The sequence below is a fragment of the Eucalyptus grandis genome, chromosome 9, assembly GCF_016545825.1.
Source record: "Eucalyptus grandis isolate ANBG69807.140 chromosome 9, ASM1654582v1, whole genome shotgun sequence".
Lineage (NCBI taxonomy): Eukaryota > Viridiplantae > Streptophyta > Magnoliopsida > Myrtales > Myrtaceae > Eucalyptus > Eucalyptus grandis.
This window is the reverse complement of record NC_052620.1, coordinates 29692506-29711796: the sequence shown is the minus strand read 5'-3', so window position 1 is coordinate 29711796 and position 19291 is coordinate 29692506. Positions and strand designations below refer to the sequence as shown.

At 42.4% G+C, this 19291-nt stretch overlaps 2 protein-coding genes and 1 non-coding gene across 3 annotated transcripts; 2 read left to right on the top strand and 1 right to left on the bottom strand.

Annotated features, from left to right (window-relative positions):
* The first annotated feature begins 1158 nt into the window (after window positions 1-1158).
* Window positions 1159-4471, top strand: LOC104419194. Its single transcript, XR_005546569.1, has 7 exons — window positions 1159-1459; window positions 1716-1820; window positions 1957-2405; window positions 2590-2699; window positions 2810-2952; window positions 3055-3549; window positions 3637-4471. It is a non-coding gene; the product is annotated as a protein SIEVE ELEMENT OCCLUSION B (transcript).
* A 6845-nt stretch (window positions 4472-11316) lies between these two features.
* On the top strand, window positions 11317-16025 carry LOC104419190 (alpha/beta hydrolase domain-containing protein 17B). Its single transcript, XM_010030765.3, has 5 exons — window positions 11317-11931; window positions 13265-13301; window positions 13435-13671; window positions 13766-13813; window positions 15288-16025. Exons 1-5 carry the CDS (start codon window positions 11630-11632, stop codon window positions 15768-15770), a joined length of 1107 nt encoding a protein of 368 aa, XP_010029067.1. The 5' UTR covers window positions 11317-11629; the 3' UTR covers window positions 15771-16025.
* Window positions 16026-16326: 301 nt separating this feature from the next.
* LOC104419188 (mitochondrial inner membrane protease ATP23) lies at window positions 16327-19192 on the bottom strand. Its single transcript, XM_010030764.3, has 5 exons — window positions 19018-19192; window positions 18568-18689; window positions 18028-18165; window positions 17846-17929; window positions 16327-16850 (listed from the first exon to the last, which is right to left on the bottom strand). The coding sequence occupies exons 1-5, from the start codon at window positions 19130-19132 to the stop codon at window positions 16716-16718; spliced, it is 594 nt and encodes a 197-aa protein (XP_010029066.1). The 5' UTR covers window positions 19133-19192; the 3' UTR covers window positions 16327-16715.
* Between the last annotated feature and the right edge of the window lie 99 nt (window positions 19193-19291).

Genomic DNA, 19291 nt, shown 5'->3' with positions numbered 1-19291 from the left:
ATCACAACATGGAACTAAGAATTTTCAGGTACATAACAGCCGCAACAGCGGCACGGGAGCTGTCAACCTTGGATCACAAACTGAAGAACATAAATGAACATTTTTAGAAGCAAATAATCATTTGTCACCAATCAATAAATAGTAGCCCAGTGATTCATATAAATGTCAATTCAATTCAAAACTTTTCAACTTTGTCAAATTTTATCCTAAACCTATTAACATTTTGCCAATGTAGTCCTTCATTGACGGGAAAATCGATAAATTGAATGTTGATTGTCCTACATGGAAGTCGGCACTAATGTTAACAATCTTTACAATTTTTCCATAATTTTTTTTACCTTTTCTTTTCTTTTCTTTTCTTTTCTTTTCCTTTCCTATTTTCATTCTGCTAAGTCTAGTAGCCAAGCCACGGTAGGAAAAAAAAAAAAAAAAGAAAGGAAAGAATAAAAAATTCAAAAAATGTGAAAATTGTCCACGTCAATGCCGTTAATGCCGCGTAGGACAATTAGTATCTACATCAGCAATTACCAGCCAAAATTAGCCAAAATGAATACATTAACAATTCGTTAAAAGATTTAAGATTAAATTGGTCATATTAAAAAAATAAAATCAAATTGGCATCTATATAGTAAGTTCAAGATTTTTTTTATAAAAAAATTTCCTCATAATTTATTATCGTATCAATAAATCTACTGAAGACTTGTCATAAAAGATTGAAAAAGAAGAAGAAAGGATATTGCCTATTCAAATCTACTTCAAGGAAAGCAAAAGGGGCTTTGATTAAATAAAATCATACCCTGACTATATGCTAAGGAGGACTACTTTTTGGCACGAAAAGCTAATATGTAAACCTTACATTTGCACTACTCTTTTGAGCAAGTTTACTCTCCCCAATCACTTCTCATCCGTGTTCATTATTTAATTATTGGAAGAAATTAATCAAATTTCCACAAAGATGGCCACAGAGAAAAGCCCCATGCATGGTCCCCAAGTATCTTCCAGGCTGGACAAAGTGTAAAGAGAGGCCAAAGCTTCGGTTTAACTTAAAAAAACATCAAATTACAATTGGAAGCAAGGAAGTCGATTCATCCCCAGGCTTTACTCCACCTATCATGCCAATAAATAGACCCGACTAAGGGCTGTATCAATCACCCAAAACCCAGATAGAATTACATCTCCTCCTCTTTCATAAAACCCCAGTTTTGTATTTTCTCTTGAGTTTACATACCCCGTCATGGCCATGACGACGACCGGCCAGATGATGCCGCCCTCCATGCAGAGGCTGATCAAGGGCGGGGATCGGAGCATGATCACCATGTCCGATGAGGACGTGTTGACGAAGCAGATCAAGGAGACTCACGCCCCGGATGGCCGCGAGGTTGATGTGAAGCCGCTCCTCCATCTCGTGAAGGACATCCTCAACCGCTCGACCTTGAATGTTGACGCTGTTGCCGCCGAGGTAATGGAGTAGGAATAATCTTTTTTTTCTACCTTCTTGCAGTGTGCTGGATCAAATGCTTAGAGGACAATTTACAGATATGCCTTTATTTACCTAGGAGAGATTTTGTCCAGTTTAGTATCACTCGCCATATTTCTGACGAAGAACGAGCAAAATCACGAAAATAATTAATCTCAATTATCTGTATTTTTTAAGAGTACTATAATCTCTCGTTTCTAATTCCAAATCACGCATGCATGGCTCTTGCTGGGTATAGGGATCACCAGCACACACAGAAAACATGGAGGACCAGACTTACCGGGCCAGCGACACCGACCTACTCGACGCATTGTCCTATATCATCGAACGGGTTTCCAGCGAGGTAGTCTATGAAAAATTTTATGTTGTGCTTCATTGATTTCGAATTCTGCCACGAAATTAAATGAAGAGCGGTCGAATTGTTTGTTTGAAAATCAAGTCTATTTACTGACATTTGCTGGCTGGCGACCGATCCCCAGCTACACGCGAAGGCGCTGACTGGGGGCGAGGCACATTCGACCACGCTCGCCATATGCAACATGCTCGCCCCCTTCTCGTGGGACGCCAAGCTGGTGCTGACACTGGCGGCCTTTGCCTTCAACTATGGCGAGTTCTGGCTCTTGGCCCAGGTCTCCTCCACCAACCAGCTCGCCAAGCTGATGGCGACCCTGAAGCAGCTGCCCATGATCATGGAGTACTCCAGCGTGCTCAAGTCCCGGTTCGACGCGCTCAACAGCCTCATCCAGGCCATGCTTAAAGTCACGAAGTGCGTGGTCGACCTCAAGGAGCTTCCCTCAGCTTACATCTCCAGCGAGTTCCCTGCATTGTCAGCTGCCATGAATCACGTCCCAACTGCCGTTTACTGGACCATAAGGAGCGCTGTGGCTTGCTATGGCCAGATCACCAGCCTCACTAGCTATGGCCTTGAGTATGCGCTCTCAATCTATTTCAACTTCTCTAGTCGCACTCAATTATAAGGCATAGATAGAAAGCATTAAATAGCTGATGGGTTAACAGCAGAGTTAATCATAGTACTGAAAGTATATCTCTGAATGAGGATTTATGTAGATGCCACCCACATGAAATCATAACATGGAAGTGAGAATCTGCAGGTACATAACATCCACAACTGAGGCATGGGAGCTATCGACCTTGGCTCACAAACTGACGAACATATATGAACATTTGCAGAAGCAAATTGGCATATGTTACCAACACATTGGTAATAAATGAGCCACCGATCTATATAGACCCTCTATTATTTTCTTGTATAGTGATTGAAGAGAGAGAAACCTTTTCAAGGAAGGCTTAACTAAGTTAACGGTGACGCAGAGGAAAAGCGGCGTCTCGACGCCTATAAGTCTCTCCTGAACCTCTTTGAAACCATCCACATTGACAATATGAAGATTCTGAAGGCTCTGATTTATCCCAAGGACGATGTTCTGCCACTTGTTGAGGGGTCTACAAGACAACGGGTTCGATCTCTATAGCCAATCTCACCATCATGCAACAACCGTGAACCCTTCATATCGAAAATGATTTGACCACGAGTTTCTGTTCTATCTTGCCACATGCAGGTCAACCTCGAAGTCCTGAGGAGGAAGAACGTATTGCTGCTGATCTCAGGGGTGGACATCTCGCAGGAGGAGCTGTCCATCCTGGAGCAGATCCACAGCGAGTCCAAGTTGCATGCAATCCGGCATGAGATCCACCAGTATGAGTTGGTGTGGATCCCCATGGTGGACCGGTCGGTCGAGTGGACCGGTCCAATGCAGAAGCAGTTCGAGGCCCTGCAGTCCTCAATGCCGTGGTATACCGTGTACCACCCAAGCCTGATCGACGACTTGGTGATCCGGTTCGTCAAGGAGAAGTGGCACTTCAGGAACAAGCCGATCCTCGTGGTGCTTGACCCACAAGGCAAGGTTGTGTCCCCCAATGCCATTCACATGATGTGGATTTGGGGAAGCAATGCCTTCCCTTTCACTACACTGAGAGAGGAGGCTCTTTGGAAAGAAGAGAAATGGAGGCTTGAGCTTCTTGTGGATGGCATGGATCCAACAATTCTGAATTGGGTAACTCACTATCATGTCAAGTTAGCATTTTTATCATAGTAATTCAATGGTCTGTGACATTAAGATCTTCATTTTTTCCCTCATCAGATCAGAGATGGCAAGTACATATTCCTGTACGGTGGCGATGACATCGAGTGGATCCGCAAGTTCACCGCGGCGGCACGCCAGGTCCGCGCAAGCTGCAAGGATTCCGCTGGAGATGATCTATGTGGGCAAGAGCAGCAAGCGAGAGAAGGTGCGGCAAGTGATTGCGACCATCAACGTTGAGAAGCTGAGCTCCACCTGGCAGGACCTGACCTTGGTGTGGTACTTCTGGACCCGGCTTGACTCGATGCTCTTCTCGAAGATCCAACTTGGGAAGGCGGATGAGGATGACCCCATGATGCAGCAGATCAAGAGGATACTCAGCTTCGACAAGACCGGGGGGTGGGCACTGCTAAGCCGGGGGTCAGCCATCGCGGTGAACGGGCACGGGACCACGGTCCTGCCGGCGCTGGTGGAGTACGACCTGTGGAAGGAGCACGTGGTGACCAAGGGGTACGACGTGGCGTTCAAGGATCACCACGACAAGATCCGCGACGTGACACTCCCGTGCTGCAGGTTCGAGTTCCAGAGCGCGGGGGGAAGGATCCCGGAGGGCATGCGGTGCCCCGAGTGCCAGAGGCGCATGGAGAAGCTCACCACCTTCGCCTGCTGCCATGATGAGGTTGTTCCCACCATCTGAGTGACCAATCGGTCAATAGCCTTCCTATGGAGGGGGCATATATGAATCGTCTTGCGGGACATAATAAAAAAAGCCATGCGTGTGCTTGAATTCGCCTGTTTTGATTGGTGTTTGGAAGGTGAAGGATGATGTCCATTGATCGACATCTGATGTTTGAGATTAAATAAGAACAGGGAGCGTGAACCTCTTTTGAGTTAATTCTTCACTCCCTCTTCTCTTCCCTCTTTTATATCTTTAGGATTAAGCGCTTTTGAAATCCTATGACTTAAATCTTCAAAAAGTACAATTAAATCTTAAAACTTATTACAAAAGTACAATCAACAATCAAGTCTTAAAACTTGTTAAGTTTGTCAAATTAAGTCATTCCATTGATAAGATTTTTGGAAAATTTTAGAACTCGATTACATTATTATAACAAGTTTTAATATTTTATTGTAGTTTTTAAAAGTTTGAGTACTCAATTATATTTTCATGATAAGCTTTACGATTTGTAGAACACTTATCCCTATTTGTAGTCTTCTCGAAATTGTCATTGTCATCGTTATCGTCCTATGAATCACGTGACATGTGCTCTATCTCGGTTACATTAAAAAGAACCCTTCAACAAATTGGGTCGAGAAACAACAGAATCGCCGGGCTGACCGCCGCTTCTTCAAGCAAAATTTTCAACACACATCTTTGAGACCGCAATTCCATACAATTAAACATTGGGAAAACTCTTATCAAATCATATCGACAATTCTAAAGCCATACTTAATTAGAAGAGTATTCAGGTTTGCCTCCAAAAGCCTGCATTCTCGAAGCAAAATTAAGGAAGCTCAAATAAGTGGTTTAACGTAGTATTAGGGACAAAAAATTGGATATAATGTTACCAAAAGTTTAGTGTGGACCGATGACTGACTATGGTCCGAGGAGGACGACGTGGTCAGCCCAGAGACAATACACGGACGACCGAAACGACGTGCGGCTTATCGACCGACTGCCGTTTTAGGCATCCCCGCTCTCCCTCTCGCGTCTCAAAATCGCCGTGCATCGGGACAGAGAGAACCCCAGGATTTGCTACTTCAATGGCGGCTTCTTCTTCTTCTTCTTCTTCTCTTCTGCAGAGACTCCTCAGAAGATCGCTCTCCGCAAAGGTCGCCGCCACTTCACGCCAACTCCAGCCGCCGCCGCCGCCGCCGGCGGTCGACGGGTCGCCGCCGAAAACCCCTCTCCTGGGCCCGCTCTGGGGTTTTTCCGGTCGGACGGAGAATGCGGCGGGGCCTCAGCTCCTCCCCCACCGGTCTTCCCGTCCTATCCCTTCGGGCTCTATCTAGGACCGATTCCCTCCGGCTCTCCCGTCGAGAGCGAAGAGGAGGATGGCGCGGGCTCGAGCGACGCGAACGCCGTGTGGGCCGACAGCGTGAAGAAGAAGAGGAAGAGGAAGATGAACAAGCACAAGTATAAGAAGCTCCGGAAGCGGCTTAGGAGGCAGACCTAGGTATTCTCCGGGGGAATTGTACTTGGATCATTAGGCCATTACGATTCACATGACTTGATTAGATTTTGTTTATCCTCTGTTTTGAATCCTTCTGAGGGGTGGAATAGATCGTTCGATGTTGAAATTGGGTGGCTCTGAGCTGATTTTTGCTCTAGAGGTTTTTCTGAGACATTATGTTTTGTATGACGGACGGATTTTGGGCGGAGAAAATAAGTTTTTCGTTCTTAATTTTGCGCCTGCCTTCACCATTGAGTATACTCTATCTTGATCTGCACCCATTGCCTAATCTTTCGTGCGCGGTTTGTAAGGTTCTTGTGCTTTGTTTCATGTTCTGCCGTTGGGAATGTTGCCTTACCTCAGGTGCATCAGCTTTTCCACTCTTTCTTCTGCATTATCCTGTTGCCAAGGCAAGAAATTTGTGTATCTTTCTTCTGAATGTGCATCGTGCATCTGTTGTCGTGGGTTCTTGGTGTCTCTATTAAATGAAGCATTGTGGCTACTTGGTCTGGCCGTGGTCAGTTTGCCTAAGTGGTATGGCAAATCTTATGGGCCTGAAGGTGTGCTCCTTCAGATGGTAACGTAGGTGGTGCTTGGCTGAGTAATTGTTACACGATTGTTCACGTCCTTGCTTTGTATTGGTGGGAATAGAGTTCCCTAGTTAAGGTTGGATAGTTTAAGGATTAGAATTAATGAACTCCAAGTTTTATGCCGATGGGTTGACCATGCCATGCTCATGTATGTAACATGTTCATTCATAAATAGTGCACTGCACTCTACCCAAGAGTACATATCGTTTGTAATACTGGCGGAATGGACGTCTATACTGCATCTTAATTTGGTGCATACTAATATATGAGTGGCTGTTGGGCAGTTCTGTATCAGCATGGTCAGTTCAAATGGGAGTTTGACAACATGAGATAGCCACTGTAAAAGACTCAGTATTACAAGATCAGATTGGCCACATTGTTAACAATTGGAAGGTTCATTACCTTATAATGCATGACACCATGAGAGTGCATACACATAGTGGATTAAAAGGTGCTGAAGTTCGGAATGAGTTTAATCATCAAACCTCAGTTGAATGCTAAGAAGACAATGATGAGCACATTAATTTGCCTTTGAAGTATCCAAGATGTGTTTCCTGGATCTTTGAAGGTCAGCTTGTCAGTCGCTCAGTGTGTTGAATGGATGTTTGGCTGTACTTTGCCTGCAAGAGCACAAATATACTTGTATCGTACATGTGAATAGTGGCTTTTCACAGCACTCTTTGTGGCAGTATGGAGGCCAAGGCAGGTGCTTGGACTTAGACTGATTGCTTGAAAATTTCCTTAGTAGATCAGTGTATCAGGCTATCAGTAGAAGATATGATTGGGAAAATCGTGGAAATATCAGTGGAGTTGCGGAATGATGAGGATATTCAGAAGATTAAAAGATTATATAACTTAAGGCATAAGAGTTAGACTGAGGGAAGATGAAATAGTTGTCAGCTAAATTGGTGGAGAGATGGTGGTTGCCTGAGTGCCCTTTACCTAAAGATTATACTGTATACTGCTGGTCCTTTTCTCTTATAGCTGTCTTGTTTACGTGGATTGCTTGCAAAAGTGTAGAGAAAGAGCCATAGATAGGGTATTGATTAGATGAAGTGGACAAATGCTTATGCATTGACCATGATTGCTTCTTTGATAAACTTCTCGCCCTATAAGCTTGAAAGAGTGTTGGAATTCGGGTTGTGCAACTGGTATTCCAAAAATCTGATGTTGCACCCACGCGCCCATCCAGGAACGATTAGAACCTTTTTTTTTTTTAATGATGCTGGAAGAAGATGATTTACCTTTCTTGAATGAACATGACTTGTCTATTGCTTTATATTTGTATTTTTTTTTGTATCAATAATTTAATTTGAGCCGTTTTGTTGCTCATACCATTTTGTTGTAACTACTGCTTGTCTCGGTTTTTAGAGAAACTGAAGTAAAAAGGATGAGAAACCGATTTCTGGGTAGACCCTAGAACCGGATCAGGAAAAAAAGGATAGGTTATAGGACATATAGTATAGGTTCCAGGTTTCAAAAATTGAGAATTGGTTCTAACGGGATAAATTTTAAGTTTCAAGTCCGGAACCGATCAACTCTAGTTGGAATACTTCGATCAGGTTTAGGTAATTAAACACCGTTGACCCCAGGGCATACCTTCATTGATTTAGCTGAGCTGAGCTGTATGGTTGCAAAAGGTCTTTGATCGCTGGATGAACAACAACCTGCTGATATCATGCTTCCATACCCGCAAGAGTATTATGAACTTTTATCAGTTCCTTCTGATGCTCCTACTTATCGGCCATGTGACTTTACTATGGGGGATTTGTGTGGAAGAATTAGTTTAAAAAAATTGCATGATTATCCGTTGGTCCACTGCCAGCCATGTTATTGCATCTGTCCGTAGTTATTCATATCTGAGCTCAATAAGCAATTCAAAGAAATAGCTTTTACCTGAGAATGCTTAACCGTTTGGCTGATTCTCTGGCTTTTCGATGGATCGTTGGTTGCAAGTACTTGAAAGGAGCTGAATCTACATATCTATACTACGATGGTAACAATATGAACCACTCAGATCTGCATCTATGTTTCTGCTGAGGGACATGTCTTGTCATCCCATCAGTGGAAGAACGAGAAGATGGATTAAGGTGGCAGTGAGCCCCGTTCCTTTCTCTTTACCTGCCTCAATTTTCTGGGACCCGTGATGATATGAACATGCTTTCCTCCTGTTCCTGCTCTCATTCCTCGTTATTCATTAATTACGTTGGTTGTTGTTTAGTCACATTCTCTATGGGAATAATTGGTGCTCTTGCCAATGACCCGCGTTCGACCTTAGTCCGGGAATTTGGGTCCCCTAAGTTGTGGGGGATCATGCATTGCATTTGCACTGTGGAGACAGGGCCTACCACCAGAAAGGTTCAAGTAGAAAATGTTTTCATATCATGAGGTCCACCAGGTTAGTTTGACTGACTAAACATGTAGCACATGCGATCCGGTTACTTTCTCGCAATCCCCTTTCTGTTTGTCTTGATACGTCTTTAATAAATGAAATCTCCCTTATCATGTTCTTGATTAGATGTCGAGGTAAATTTGCTGTGTCGTCTTCCCACGCATAGTAGTCCTGCACTGATCAAAAGCGAAAGGTAAATTGTCTGTGAGCTAGCTTAGAACCGGTGGAGATCACATGGGTACATCGGTTATTTGTTCAATGAGATAGACAGCTATTCAGTTGCTGCATTGATAAGGCAAATGCGGGATTCGCGTGTCCTCTTATCTCGTGATTGAAATTGAGCCTATGGGACGATTTTTGGTGATTGACGATGACGATTGATAATCTCAATGCCTTTGATGATGAATTGGAGAATTGGTTGGGGTGCATGTGCTGTACACATATGGAGCAGTAACTATATATGTAGATACATGAGGTGGGTCGGTCAAAGACTTGGCAGTTTTACTGCCATCAGATCTTCTTTTCGAGGACCAGACAAAAGAACATGATGATTTACCCATGGTCTAGTACAGGGATTTTCACCTCTTGGAAAATGCTGTTTGCTACTGGTGTGTGCTGTCTCTTTGGCATCTCTTTTGGGATGGGAAAAGTTGAAAAGTATGAAAAGGGAACGAGAATCCTTTAACGTTGTTTGACGACCTTTGGGATGGCGACTGTTGAGCTTCCCGGTCAATGGGTGTTTCTGTTTCTGCCAAACCGTCTTCATCAAGCCTCGGTGTTTTCCTCCCTATTCTTGTCATTTCTTTAATGCAATGATGCTTTTCGGTGTAGAAGAATTCGCTCGTTAGGAAAAAGGAAAGGATGAATTCGATTCTTTTTCTCCAAAAGTAATCGACTTGATTCACGTCCTAGAGAATCGGGGAGACAAAATTCACAATAGAGGAATAGAGGCGGAGAAGTATACGGAATTCAGTTCGCCAGTAAAGGAAAGTATTCGATGCTTGGAGCCGTGGAACCGAGTTACATTCAAACTGCGGATCAGCACATTCGGACATCTCTGTCTAGAGGCGGCCCTTTTTGTTTTTCAAAGTTGATTAATTAGGCATAAAGTCGAGAGGGACAGCAAAACCTTCAATATGTTAAAAGCTATGGTCTTTACTTGAAGTGCCGTTGTCTAGGGGTGAACGTATGTTACAAACTCTTTGTTAATGAGCACTTTTGAAATTCTCGTTAAACATATTTAATTAGGACATATTCGATCTTCAAATCATCAATTATGATGCGCTTTTGAAATTCTTGTTAAACATATTTAATGAAGACATATTCGATCTTCAAATCATCAATTATGATGCGCTTTTGAAATTCTTGTTAAACATATTTAATGAAGACATATTCGATCTTCAAATCATCAATTGTGCATAGCACGATGATAAGAGATATCAAAAATTGCAAATAAATCTTCGTTTTGGTCATTTAACAATCGGCAAATCAAATTTATAAATTAGGTGGTTATACCTTATAATATATAAACGAGGGAATACCTTTGAGAAGTGAAAAAATGAGGAGAGGCATGGGTCGGATCGGAGTGGAATACGAGGTCCAATTTTGCTCCAGCTGGACCCGTAAGACTTAACCATCCCTTTCGGTCGATAAATCTAATCCACGTAATTGACAAAGGGAGGGTCCATCGCAATCATAGTACAAAATTAATCATGTTTTCTTTGCGCAGATCCCCACTTCCATTTGAATTTTCTTTTGCCCTCAACTGTTAATTTCTCTTGCACACGCCACTCCCTCCCCTTTGATAACTCAGCCCAAAAAGTCACTTGCGTGCTGTATCACAACTAAGGACACAACATCACAAATTAAGTACAGTCTAATTGCCAGCCATCTAATCTGTCTTAAGATAGAGCTTAGGAATCCTTGTTTTTCTCCTCTTTATCTCTTTTGGCCGGATCCTCTGAAAAGGGTTTGATCCGAATTTTGTTTTTCACTATGAAATCCCGGTCCGGCTCAAGTTGAAATTTGGCACATGTCAAAATGGGTTGGTGACGGTTTCAAGCATATATATACTTTGCTTGTTCGGTTTAACAATCCGGATCCTTGCGAATTTCGTCTACGCATCTCGATAATTCAACGTCGAAGTCGTGATCCGACGACTCGATCTTGTTCTTCGATCGACGCTTGCTTTATTGTGTCGCTGTCCGTCGCCTGAATCGGAAAGACGTCCCGGAGCTGGTACTCTGCATCATTTCGGTGCATAACGATTAGGAGTGGAGCCTCATTTATTTCCTTTTTACAAGCCTAAAGGCGTGAAGGAGTGAAGTTAATCAAAACATCTTGCAAAATGGACCCCACCAAAAGGGCAAAAAGATAAATTATTAAAACAAAACGCCTGCGTTGAATAATGGTCCGTCCCCTTTCCTTTTCCCTTTCCGACCTACATTTTTAAATAAAAAATATAAAAAATGGAAGGCAGCTTAGAAAATAAGAATATTAAAATATTAAAAAAATATTAAAAAAATAAAAAAAAAAAAAAAAAAAAAATCTTTCTTTTAACAACCCAACAGCACCGAACGCTTACTCCTTCTAAGTAAGAACGAAGAAACGAACCTCATCCTCTCTCTCTCTTCTCTGTCTCGCAAGTTCAGCTCAAAAGCAAAGCATGGAAAAGGCAAAAGGGGACGGAGGGCTGTCGATCTGAATTTCGCCAGAAAAGAAAAGCCCGTTTTTTTATGACTCGTTGTGCAGCCGGGAAAGGCGGAAAGTTTGCTTTTTTTTTCTCCTCCTCCTTCTTCTTGGTGTGGAAAGAGCAGAGCATAGTGGGGGAGTGAGGGGGTGAGGGAGTGAGGGAGTGAGGGAGTGATCGTTGGGCGATCATCGTCGTCGTCGTCGTCATGGGGGGCGTGACGTCTTCGATGGCGGCCAAGTTCGCCTTCTTCCCGCCGAGCCCGCCGTCGTACAAGCTGGTGACGGACGACCTGACGGGGCTGCTGCTGCTGAGCCCGTTCCCGCACCGGGAGAACGTGGAGGTGCTGCGGCTGCCGACGCGGCGGGGGACGGAGATTGTGGCGGTGTACGTGCGGCACCCCATGGCCACCTCCACCCTCCTCTACTCCCACGGCAACGCCGCCGATCTGGGCCAGATGTACGAGCTCTTCATCGAATTGAGCATCCACCTGCGCGTCAATCTCATGGGGTATAATATTCGTAGCTCGCTGGCCTCTTTTTTGACGGTTCTCGTTCTTGGTGTGTGATCTTTTGAGCTGGGTGGTTGCTGCTTTTGGACTTCTTGGGCTATTCCTGAATCTGGGTTTCGCTTCTTCTTTTTCATTTCTTTCCATTTTTGGGCGGCTCCCCTTTTTCTGGTTCTTGCTGTTGTGTGGAATTGCGTAGCTGGTGGTTTTCTTTGTAAGCAGGGAGAATTTGCGGGGGATTATGTTGAGCTTTGAGCTGGTAATTATGGGAGATTCAGTTGATCTGGTATCTAGCTCTTGTTTAGAGCCCTTTTGTGGCCTCGATGGTTGAGGAGTTGAGCTGATTGAAGTATTTGGAGAAACGATAAGCTAGACTCGTTGTCCACTGGTGGATTCAAATTTCGAAGATGATGTTGCTTGGATAATTGGGTTCCTATCCATTGTTTTCTTGTTCTGCTTACCTGATTTAGAAGTATAGCTACGTTTGATCTTTTACTTTATTATCATCAGCTTACAGTGAATGGTGAGACTATTTTAGTGTTTCGGCAATGGACTAGTCTTCACTGTAATCAGGAGGGGCTCACTCAAAGCTCAGTTTTTCTTCTGTCCAGTTGGAAACACCTCTTTCCCGTGTCTTACATTAACAATTGACTCTCTTAGAGGTTAGGTAAAAAAAAAAAATTGTGAAAATATTCTAGAGGTTAGTTTAGTTTTTAAATCACAGAAAGTCAGTCAATGTCTTTTCTCTGCAGCCTGCAATGTCTACATGTGCAAGCAGTCCATAGAAGTGTCATTCAAGTCAGTCGTTTGTTTAATTTATGAGATATGTATATAGCCAGACGATTTAGTTAAAGTCATCAATTGTGCAGTCGAAGTAATATAAAGGTCTGACATACTTTTTTTAACTTTAATGGCATTCATAATTGCGAAAATTTATATTTTGGAAATAATTTAAAGTTAGAAGTAGCTAAACTAATTTCAGTAAATTTAGAATACACCTGCCTCTTGGAATCTGACTTTGATAAGCTCTATTCAACTGATTTTTTATGTAAACTCTGTATGAAGAATGCATATGAACAGAAAAAGTCATGTGAGATTTGCCAGCTTGCACCGTTGTAGCTTTGAAGTAATCTTTTCTATTTCAACTTGAAGTCTTACTCTTTGCACTGAACATCTAAGCTTGAGTCCTTCAGAGGTTTCAAATTTGTTCATGAACCTCTCTAGGATATGAAAATATTGATCTCCATGTCCATGTTCAAAAGCATGTATCGCAGAATACATAATTTAATTTCCAATGAATGATGCTAGTTCTAATGAAAAACATTACTTCCGCAGGTATGATTATTCAGGGTATGGACAATCATCTGGAAAGGTGTGTTAGAATCTGAAGAAAATTTTATCAAGTAAATAAGTATGATGTACATTTAATATGCTTTCTGTGGAAGCTAAAAGCTTTATTTTGAAGAGAGAAGCTTTTCTGAAGCCAATCCCTTTCATTGTCGCAGCCAAGTGAGCAGAATACTTATGCAGATATAGAAGCTGCTTACAAGTGTCTTGAAGAGAGTTATGGTGTTAAGCAGGAAGATATTATCCTTTATGGACAATCTGTTGGTAGTGGCCCCACTGTGGAACTTGCTGCAAGACTGCCTCAGCTAAGAGCTGTCGTTTTGCATAGCCCTATACTTTCTGGCGTGAGAGTCATGTATCCTGTAAAGCGTACATACTGGTTTGATATATACAAGGTAGTGATACTCTTGGTTTAATATTTCTGTTTCTTCTCCTGCTCAAGGATTAATTCTTTTGCTCACTTGAAGTGACAATTTTGTTGCTTGGCAGAATGTTGACAAAATTCCACTGGTTAATTGTCCAGTCCTCATCATTCATGTGAGTATATATTTCTTCATATGGCTATATTGTGCTTGACTGGCAAACCACCATATGCGTGAATTAATTTAATGCAAATTCTTCTCTTTATGTTCCATGGAATCAGGATGACAACGATTTGGTTTTTATAAATTATGCAAAAATTCTTTGTGTGAAGACAACTAACCAAGTGCCATAATTTCTTTAGTCTTTTCTCACATTCTAATACCACCCTTTCGCTGCTTCTCTTTGTTCTTTGAAGCTTGAGTTCTCAAACATGTAATCATGTTTCTTCTTCATCGGGAATTTGCTACCCTTTCTTTAGTATTCCAGGAATGTAAGATCCACAGCATGCCTCTGGAGACATCATGTTTGGATACTGTCCTGTCAGCTGACCTTCAGTGCTGACATCATAAGCAAGTAATAGCAATACTTTTCTACATGACAGGTCGTTCAGAAATTGTTAAGGGAGTTTGGTAGAGGCGCTAATGTGCATATGGACCATTGAGTATGGTGGGTTCCACTGGATCCCATGGTATAGATGTATTACCCATAACATGCTGACCCAATGCTTTCTCCATGTCATCATGTGCAGGGGAGCCATATTCGAGTGGAAGAATGGCTCTCGTATTGGCTGTTATTGCTTTGGTGTTGACAGTCGGATGATAATATTATGGCCTGTAACGAAAAACTGCTGCATGGGGAACGCCCCCCTCCATTATCTTTTGGAGGTTCACAAAAATGTGAATGCTTTGTTTGGAGAAGTTTCATTGGTACCGTAATGTCAATGAAATTTCCTTCTCGAGGATAAAATATTCTACACACGTTATGTAGAACCTACGGTCCATTAGAGTGGAGGGGATGAGGGGACATTTTTCGTGTCATCTCTGATCTGACACCGTTGAAAATTTAGCTAATAATGCGGTGAAAACAAACCAGAGAATTGAAGAGTAGATGCACTGTCAGAACACGCATTGTGGTCCATCTAATTCCTGCAGATGATCTAGACATGACTTCTGTGCAGTTTTCATTTATTTAAGAGAAGTGGCTGTACCTTCTGTAAACAGTACTCTGGAAGCAAGTACCCATGCAAATTAGCAGGTCTAGTCTGGTCTTGTGGCAGTGGAAAATTATACAACACCAGCTGAAAGTTGCATTCGGTTGGTTGTTTCCTCTTATATCATTTGCTTGAAACAGAAAGCATACTCCAGACCCTTCTATTTTTATGAAGAAATTCCCAGAATGTCATCGTTTCAGTAATAGGAGGATAAAAACATTGCAGCGAGAGAATGTTAAGTTAAGGCAATACTTATAGGAGTAGGCATATCATAGTGAAGAAAGTGATGGGACCTCTATATGAAATTGGAGATACCATTAACATGCTTATCCTGCTCGACTTGCGTGCTTCCTTTTTTCTGTTCTTTTGCAGTTGAAGACCTAGTTTACTCTCATGTTTGTACAGAAGAATGCTTAAAGTAATTTATACCATTTACAGGGAACTGCTGATGAAGTTGTTGATTGCTCCCACGGGAAGCAACTGTGGGAACTGTGTAAGGAGAAGTATGAACCCTTATGGATTAAAGGTGGAAATCACTGTGATCTAGAGCTCTATCCTGAATTTATAAGGCATCTTAAAAAGTTCATAACTACTGTCGAGAAGTCTCCTTCCCAGAGGTACAGCTCCAGGCAAAGCACAGATCAGTTCGAGCAGCCCCGCAAGAGCACTGATGTGTACGAAGTGTCTAGAAAGAGCACCGACAGGAGAGAGAAGCCGAGGAAGAGCACAGACAGGCCTGAGAAGCTGAAAAATCAGGGTCTCAGCGCTGATAAGCTAGAGAAATTACGCATCTCTTTTGACCACATGCAAAGGTCCCGGAGAAGTGTGGATTGCCACGAGAAATCCAGAAAGAGCATTGATCATCAGTTGGAAAAGGCACGGAAGAGCGTCGACCGGCTGGATCGGATACGGAATGGATAAAGATTTTAAAAGCGAGATGTCAGAAGCGAAACACGATGACACGATCATCCCATCTTGCCATATAATACCATTGTATAATTTTATGCATGACCTTGGTTGTGTGGGGATTATTGATTTATCTCTTGGATTATGTTTTTCTCTGGTTGTGTAGTTGGCTCTGGCTGTTGGAATCTCTATATCACTATGGCAAAAAGAAAAGAGGTTTTTGTCGTTAATTGAACACCCAGTGACCCCAATGCTGGTTTTCCTTGTTCATTTCCCAAGTCGCCATGGACTCCACAAAGTCTTCCCTATCTGAATTGCGTCAAGCTCAAGTATATTCCTTAGCATGAATTCTAATTTTACCATTGAGTTTGGTAAATGATATAGACCTCGGCAAAAGTCTTTTTGAGTGATGTCTGTGTTCTCAAACCAAAACATGATTTGAACTTCATAATCTGTGATAATGCAACAAAACTGAGGCAAGCAAACGCAGAATTTGTGAAGTTAGTTTGCTTCTATGAACCCCTCAACCAGCACAGATCCAGTTTTCAGAATATAATTAACGCCATAAAGATAATATAAGCTCAGAATGAGCAAGAGCATCAATTTCTTCAAAGAGTAAAAACTTTTCTCAGTACAATAAACAAAATTCGATATGTTCTACTCCAGCACACTCATGGACAAAAGACTGTGTCATCCTTTGACCTAAAAAATTGGCACCAATGCTGCTGGGTGAAAGCAGTAAACAATAGACAATTGTGGGATGCTCATCTTGCAACAATTTGATTGGGAAAAGAAAAAAGAGTAAAGACAATGGAAACCATGGAGACTTTATTTTGGTTGTTCTACCCTTCTATGACTAAAGATTCGATCCACCTTCCGATATGCACCAGTGTCCATTGAAAGATTCTAAGAATGGTAATTCCACTTGATGGGCATCAACAAGCGCCAGAAACCACAAAATCACGGAGCTCTGTCAAATGGCTTTGTATCATTGTAACAGACATCCCACACAGCTTCCATCGCATCCTTTGCAGCGGCTTCTGAGCAGTGAGGGTTTGCAGTAACCGACTTCATTACTCTTCTCCTCACACATTCCTTAGAAATATCAAGACAAGATGAGCATGACCAAACATAATCAATCAAACGCTCAAAAAGTACAAAGCATTGCTCATGTAGTCAGTATGGAAAGGGAAGATCATATCTGAAAGAGCACTGTGCAAAGTGCTGAAAAACTAAACTGCAAAGCATAGTTTGCTAACCATTCAGTAGCTGTCTAAGAAGACAGTAACTAACGAGAAAATAATGGTCACGACCTGACCCGAGTCAAATGGATTTCTAGATTTCAATGAAGTAAATAGGCTAGGAAAATTTACTGCACAAGTTTCAGTATGAGGATTTGCTTTGCTTTTTCCTTTTGGGTTTGAACATGAGAGCTGGACTCAGATTATGAACAGCATTTTTGTTGGTCCATAGGCAACTAATTGAAAGATCCCCACTGCTTATATTTTTCATGTGATCTGATTCTCTACAGACTTTCCTGACTGCTAGTCCCAAATTGAACTAAGAAAATGCAAGCCTCCTTGATCATCTAAATTCCTTTTATGCTGCCTCTGCTTAAATATTTGATAGCATCACCGTTGTCATGGCCTGGACCATAATGTTTCCTAATTGCAAAAAATTCTGAAGTAAAGCTCCATAAGAAGTTCTCCAATCAGAGAAACAAACGAGAAAGAATGTTTTGTTACACAACCGTCAAATAAAACCACACAAGTATACTGTAAACGCATATGGCACACTTAGATATTGTAAGACTTGACAGACAGCAGTCCTTCAATGATAGAGTGTGGAGACGTATAGGCCTAGGTAAGTTGCTCAGATGCCTGAGATTCACTGCAACTAGTAGAGAATCCAAGGGCCTTCACTTCACTAGAATGAAAGGCAATTAGGCCCTATACAGCAATTTGCATCCAGGTACACATACACATTCCAAATGCTTAAAAACTGACAAAGAGCACATTGTACTCCCTATTTCAGGCTTTTTTATATCAGGAAATGGATTTTTGGGGAAAGACAAGTAAATTTCAATTTACCTGCTCATGACCACGTATCTTCATGTAACCCCGCAATAGTTCCCGTTTATAGTGACAATCACCACTTAAATGGCCGGCACGTATCTAATCATCGGACATATTCGCCAAAGATATAAACAGTCCTGTTTAAAGACTCCATCTCCCAAAAATCAAATGGCAGTTACAAGAATTGATTATCGTACCTCGCTACAGGCATGATGGGCACAATTACTCCAGTCCAAATTTGCAGCTCGGCACTCATCATATGCATGAATGAGTTCGTGTATGACTACTTGATTTACATCATCTTGGAGTTCCATGTGGTTACTACACACGACTATCTAGAAAGCAGTGTGGCACTCATGAATGACAGCTCTTTACATCAAACAAAGGAATACAAAAAATTGAAAAAGAAAAAAGAGATTCCGATGAACAGGGTCAAAGAAACACGCGAGGATGAAAACTGAAAACCAAATTTCACCCGACAAGCTCATCAGACTTCAAAAGCTTGAAATATGATACAAGCTATAAGCTTGACCAACTCAAACAACAACAGCCTCTTTACTCCTCTGCTCTTACCACCAAGGTGATTATCTAACAGATCCACCGAATCATATGCGAACAGAACTTTGAGAGTTTAGCATTAGACCCATCAAATGAAAGTAGCAAGAAAACAGCACAGGCGTACACACACGGATCGAGTTCATTTCCAAATGATGTATGCAGGTAATTCAAATTCATACCCCTAGGCCCGGCATGTAGCCGCCGCTGACTTGCCCGTCGCAGTTAACGGCCTTGATGAAGTTGTCCCCCAACGCACACCCCGCCTTCTCCAGCTGCTCCTTCAGGAATCTCACCATTGGAGCTGCTCAACGACAAGGAGAGAAATTCAAACGGTAGATCCAAAGACGACAAGGCAATTCCATAGACCTCAAGCTCCCAACTTCGAAACGGACAAGGATCGATAAAAGGGAAATGGAACACACAAAACATGGCAATAGGACGCTGTCTTCCCTATTTCACAATGCGTCAAATCTCGAGCAATCAAGGCGAAGGAACGAGACAGGCGAAATCCCTAAAACCCTAAACCCTACTCGGCGCATAAAGGTGGGATTTTTATCCCGACGCGCGAAAATGAAGAGATGCAAACGAGGCGTGGGAAATGGCAAATTTGCATGGGGATGGATCGTTACTTCGAAGGCTCCTCTGGATCATCTTCTCGCACTCCTTCACAGCTCGGCCGCCGTCGGCGGCGGCGGCGGCGGCGGCAGAGGAGGAGGAACCTGCCGGCGGAGGCTCCTCGGCCATCCTCTGTCTCTCTCGCCTCTTGTGTTCGGGTCAACTTGCAGGTCCGAAATTTGCTATGTGCTATTTGACGGGTTTTTTTTTTTTTTTTTTTTATCAGATAAAAAAGGAGAAAACGAGAAATTTGCAGGTCCGAAATTGTTGTCCGGAAGAACATTGGCC